Raw genomic sequence first — 5,774 nt, forward strand, 5'->3', positions numbered from 1 at the left:
CTCTGTGTGTCCCATCCTCCTCATTATGAAAAACTTTCTGTTTGCCAGATGAACTATTAATAAAACATTTTATTCTCACTTCCACTCTGATTCCTTCACATCTTTGATTTTATCAGGTTATTTCTCTGAGATTATCTGGAGCTCTATATTAATAATAATGATATCATAAAATAAGTGAAACTCTCATCAGTTCATCTGAAGAAGATGCATCAGACGCCTTGAATATTAGTACACAGAAGAGGGACCAACGAACTCAATGTAATACTGAAAGATATGTGGAACATAACTTGGTAGTTTATATATATATTGTATACTGGACAGTACTCAGCATGAGTGGATACACATTAACCCTGACTAAACAGAGGAGTAAGGATCTGGACGCCTTAATTAGAAGAAATAGTAAAATCAACCTTTAAGGACACTCATGTTCTTTATGAATGAATAATGAATCATAAATGAATAAATGTTGTTCCTTTAAATACAAGGGGCATAAGTATACACCCCCCTATGTTAAAATACAGGGGCATAAGTATACACCCCCCTATGTTAAAATACAGGGGCATAAGTATACACCCCCTATGTTAAAATACAGGGGCATAAGTATACACCCCCTATGTTAAAATACAGGGGCATAAGTATACACCCCCCTATGTTAAAATACATGGGCATAAGTATACACCCCCCTATGTTAAAATACAGGGGCATAAGTATACACCCCCTATGTTAAAATACAGGGGCATAAGTATACACCCCCTATGTTAAAATACAGGGGCATAAGTATACACCCCTATGTTAAAATACAGGGGGCATAAGTATACACCCCCCTATGTTAAAATACAGGGGCATAAGTATACACCCCCTATGTTAAAATACAGGGGCATAAGTATACACCCCCTATGTTAAAATACAGGGGCATAAGTATACACCCCCCTATGTTAAAATACAGGGGGCATAAGTATACACCCCCCTATGTTAAAATACAGGGGCATAAGTATACACCCCCCTATGTTAAAATACAGGGGCATAAGTATACACCCCCCTATGTTAAAATACAGGGGCATTAGTATACACCCCCTATGTTAAAATACAGGGGCATTAGTATACACCCCCTATGTTAAAATACAGGGGTATAAGTATACACCCCCTATGTTAAAATACAGGGGGCATAAGTATACACCCCCTATGTTAAAATACAGGGGGCATAAGTATACACCCCCTATGTTAAAATACAGGGGCATAAGTATACACCCCCTATGTTAAAATACAGGGGCATAAGTATACACCCCCCTATGTTAAAATACAGGGGGCATAAGTATACACCCCCCTATGTTAAAATACAGGGGCATAAGTATACACCCCCCTATGTTAAAATACAGGGGCATAAGTATACACCCCTATGTTAAAATACAGGGGCATAAGTATACACCCCCCTATGTTAATGTGTGTGTCTATTCATGTCCGTGTGGGTGTGTTGGGGGGAGGGGGGGGGTTGATTGACCAAGTCAAGTCTTATATTAAGAGTTTTTAAATAAATACATTTCTTTGACAGGGAAGCTGTGTGGAAACAGGAATATTATATTATATATTATTAAATAGGCCACATTCATTCATTAAAAAGAGAAAACCTGCATTCCAGTAGTCACCAGTCGTTACTTGTTGTTCATCTGTCCAGACCACACCCCCTCCACCCCCCCATCCTGTTTAAACCTTATATAAGCAGGACACAGGAGGCGTCAGAGCACAGCTTCAGGTCCCTGAGACAGAAAGCTCTGCGTGGACCCCCCCCCCCATAAACTCCAGCTTTAAGGCGTGGTTGTTTTAAATATCAGAACACAGCTTCAGATCCTTCTCTTAGTCTCTCATAACTAACAATGGTGAGTCTCTGCTTGGACATGAACGTTGGACTATTTCACCGCTTTATGATTCACTTCTACATGATGTTGTGTTGTAATATTCCTTTATTTCTGATTACATCAGGATGATGCTGAACTGGAGAGGTGAGTCCAAACCATCAATACATGTTGTTGTATAAATATATATCTTCAGATTATTATAGAGGTATCTTCTAGAGAAACTAAATGTGAAGAAATGAAATGGGAGAGAATGATATTATCTAAAGTATGTTTGAATGTAGTATTAGAATATGAAGTATTTATTGTCATTATACACATGTGCAGTACCAGTGCAACTAGATTAAAGTAACCCCTCTACAGGGGCAACATGAAGGCATTTATACTTATATGTGTATAGATATAGTATCTACTGTCTGTTTGATATACTCAAACACGTTATCGCTGCATTCTGCTTTTAATTCTCCATTTTTATGTTATTATTTAGAAGTTTAAAGCTTTCCTGAAGGATGCAGAGGATTTCAGAAGGAATGCTTTCCTGATTATCAATGAGATGGTGTTGAAGAGTACACATCCTACTACTATATTAGTGGACGAGGTATGTCTGATGGAGACGTTTTAATAAAGAACATAATCCAGGACCCTGTCAGTGTATGTGGACCCACTCAGCTTCTCAGTCCAGCCTGTTCTCACGATGTTTAGTTCCTCGTCAACTACACCCGGCGTCACATGACCCTCTTAATCTCGTAGCAGATCGTAGGAACCCGTTCAGGAGAATGTGTTGCTCGGTTACACACAACACACACACTGACACACCTCTCTGACTGTGTTTGGACTTCACAGGTTCTTCACAGCATCTTCTTCTTGGGAAAGATCAACACGCCGCCATTTTCCCCAGAAGAGACTCTGGTTGATGATGAAGTGCTACGTGCATTTAAGTTCCGATACCCTTGTGCTTTTTTCCTCTATTCCTCCGAGGTACCCCGGCGGAGTCCATTTTCATGTTTGCTCGACATGGTGAGAGGATACTTTCTCATAAGATAACACCTTACCTTACTCTGTGTTCACATACTGTCTTATTGTCTTGTCTTATGTTTAGACTGTATAAGTGTACTTAATATATTTGTTTTATTACTATTATTATTATTACTAATTCTATTATTTGTATTTCTAATACTTTCTGTATATAGTTTCTTCTATGTCTACTTAATGTGTATTTGTGTTATTGTGTGTATATTGTGTAACAATAACACAACTCTTCTTCTTAAAGTTGTGAAGATTTGCTACTTCACCTAAAAACCATCTCCACATATTACAGATTATTATTAATCTCTCAGTAGAGCTGTTCTAGTATTAAAATAATAATAATAATAATAATAATAATAAATCCCTGATGGTGATTTTAAGCTTATTAATGGAGGAGAAAGATTAATCTGCTCATTACCTTCAAACAGGAAACATATGAAGGAAATGTTGATTATTTAACTGCTTTCAGTGTTTTTATCTTCATTAAATGTAACATCTTACCAAACGTTAACAAGGAATCCTGATTTATATTTATTTATTAATAGTGACTAAAATAAGCGTGATTATGATTGATTCATGATCAGGAACATTAACCGACATGAAGCTGAATGATTGGAGCTCCAGCAGCTCGGTAATGTTTGGGATTTCTTACAGGTTGTCACCCAGGCTGGACGAGACAACGAAGTAAAAATCATAAAGGAGCTGAGAAGGTTTGTTGGTGGACTGAAGGGGAGAAAAAACAAAAAGCCTCTGGTCTCCAAAACCATCTGTGTCTCTCAGAGCAGAAGCCCAGGTTCAGTCAGGTACTACGGAGTCTCCATGTCCACTTGTTATGAAGCAAAGACAATCCTGATTGGTGCTTCCTGTCTCGGATACTGGCACGAATACGTAGCTGATGCAGTGATGACCTTCTATCCAGAGCCAGGTAGTGAGCAATATGTCAGAAAGCCATATTTCAATGGAACCATCAGAGTCCCAGAGCAGGTCCGGTGTGAAACCTTTGATCTCTATGACAAAGCATCAACGTTAGTAGTAAAGCCTCCTTGTAGACTATGTCGTGACATGTTTGGTTTGGGGACAACCGAGACAAGGCCGAGATGGCCCCATGGCAACTGTTCTGAAGCTGAAAGTCTGAGCCGGTTGTTTGGAGGTGAACGGTTAGTTATATCCCAGGTACGAGTAACATCACCGTACATAGGGCACTCCAGACTGAGAGCTAGAAAAAGTGTATTTGAGACACTGAGAGGTTTGGTCCATGACGAACGCTTTAAGAGCTTTAGTGAATGGACAGATCGGTTCTACACCCCAGAGACCGCCAGATCTTAAAGAGGGGGAAGACTGGATCAGGGTCAGGACCAGGTGCTTTACTCCTGATTGGACTCGTTCGTGTGATTTTAGTTTATTGTGATTCAATAAGATAATTGGGATTTAATAAGTTTATTGTGATTCAATAAGTTTATTGTGATTTAATAAGTTTATTGTGATTCAATAAATTTATTGTGATTTAATAAGATTATTGTGATTTTATTTTCCTTCTTTAAAACCCTTCTAGAGACAATATATGTTTTCTAAGAAGAATGACGTGTCTTCAGTCTGATGATTTCTATATAAAACATGAGAAGAACAGAACATGAATCTTCTGCCTTTGTATTGATTGAATATTAAATATTGATGAGAAGACTTCATCTGGTCCTTTGTTACCCGTGAAGATGATTCTTTATTAGAGTGTAGAACTAGTTAATGAGCGTGGAGGTCATGTGATCACAGCTGTTACCATGACAACAAAGATATGAATGCATGGATGGGTCCTGGTGGACCCGGTCCTGTTGGTTCTCAGCCGGTCCTGTTGGACCTGGTCCAGCCGGTCCTGTTGGACCTGGTTCCTCAGCCGGTCCTGTTGGACCCGGTCCAGCCGGTCCTGTTGGACCTGGTTCTCAGCCGGTCCTGTTGGACCTGATGTTCTGACTCCTTCATCTTCAGGGTGGAGTCTCCTCACAGCCAATCAGATCAGAGCTGTGTTAGTAAACAAAACATCAATCATGTTGTTTACAATAAAATGATTTCTTATGATTTAATCTCTCTACGAGTCATTCTTTATCTCACATAAATATATCAAATATAAATATATTAGAACATAAATATATCAGAATATAAATATATCAGAATATAAATATATCAGAACATAAATATATCAGAACATAAATATATCAAATATAAATATATTAGAACATAAATATATCAGAATATAAATATATCAGAATATAAATATATCAGAATATAAATATATCAGAATATAAATATATCAGAACATAATATATCAGAATATAAATATATCAGAACAAATATATCAGAACATAAATATATCAGAATATAATATATCAAATATAAATATATCAGAATATAAATATATCAGAACATAAATATATCAGAATATAAATATATCAGAACATAAATATATCAGAACATAAATATATCAAATATATATATATTAGAACATAAATATATCAGAATATAATATATCAGAATATAAATATATCAGAATATAAATATATCAGAACATAAATATATCAGAACATAAATATATCAGAACATAAATATATCAGAACATAAATATATCAGAATATAAATATATTAGAATATAAATATATCAGAAAATAAATATATTAGAATATAAATATATCAGAACATAAATATATCAGAACATAAATATATCAGAATATAAATATATCAGAACATAAATATATCAGAATATAATATATCAGAACATAAATATATCATAATATAAATATATCAGAATATAAATATATTAGAACATAATATATCAGAATATAAATATATCAGAACATAAATATATCAGAACATAAATATATCAGAATATAAATAATCAGAATATAAATA

At 35.7% G+C, this 5,774-nt stretch overlaps 1 protein-coding gene across 1 annotated transcript; it reads left to right on the forward strand.

Annotated features, from left to right (window-relative positions):
• The first annotated feature begins 1,775 nt into the window (after positions 1–1,775).
• LOC116685468 (uncharacterized) lies at positions 1,776–4,597 on the forward strand. Its single transcript, XM_032510512.1, has 5 exons — positions 1,776–1,874; positions 1,978–1,997; positions 2,338–2,448; positions 2,694–2,867; positions 3,531–4,597. The coding sequence occupies exons 3-5, from the start codon at positions 2,404–2,406 to the stop codon at positions 4,200–4,202; spliced, it is 891 nt and encodes a 296-aa protein (XP_032366403.1). The 5' UTR covers positions 1,776–1,874; positions 1,978–1,997; positions 2,338–2,403; the 3' UTR covers positions 4,203–4,597.
• Positions 4,598–5,774: the final 1,177 nt, after the last annotated feature.

Source organism: Etheostoma spectabile, unplaced genomic scaffold (genome assembly GCF_008692095.1).
Source record: "Etheostoma spectabile isolate EspeVRDwgs_2016 unplaced genomic scaffold, UIUC_Espe_1.0 scaffold00569857, whole genome shotgun sequence".
Taxonomy (NCBI): Eukaryota; Metazoa; Chordata; class Actinopteri; order Perciformes; family Percidae; genus Etheostoma; species Etheostoma spectabile.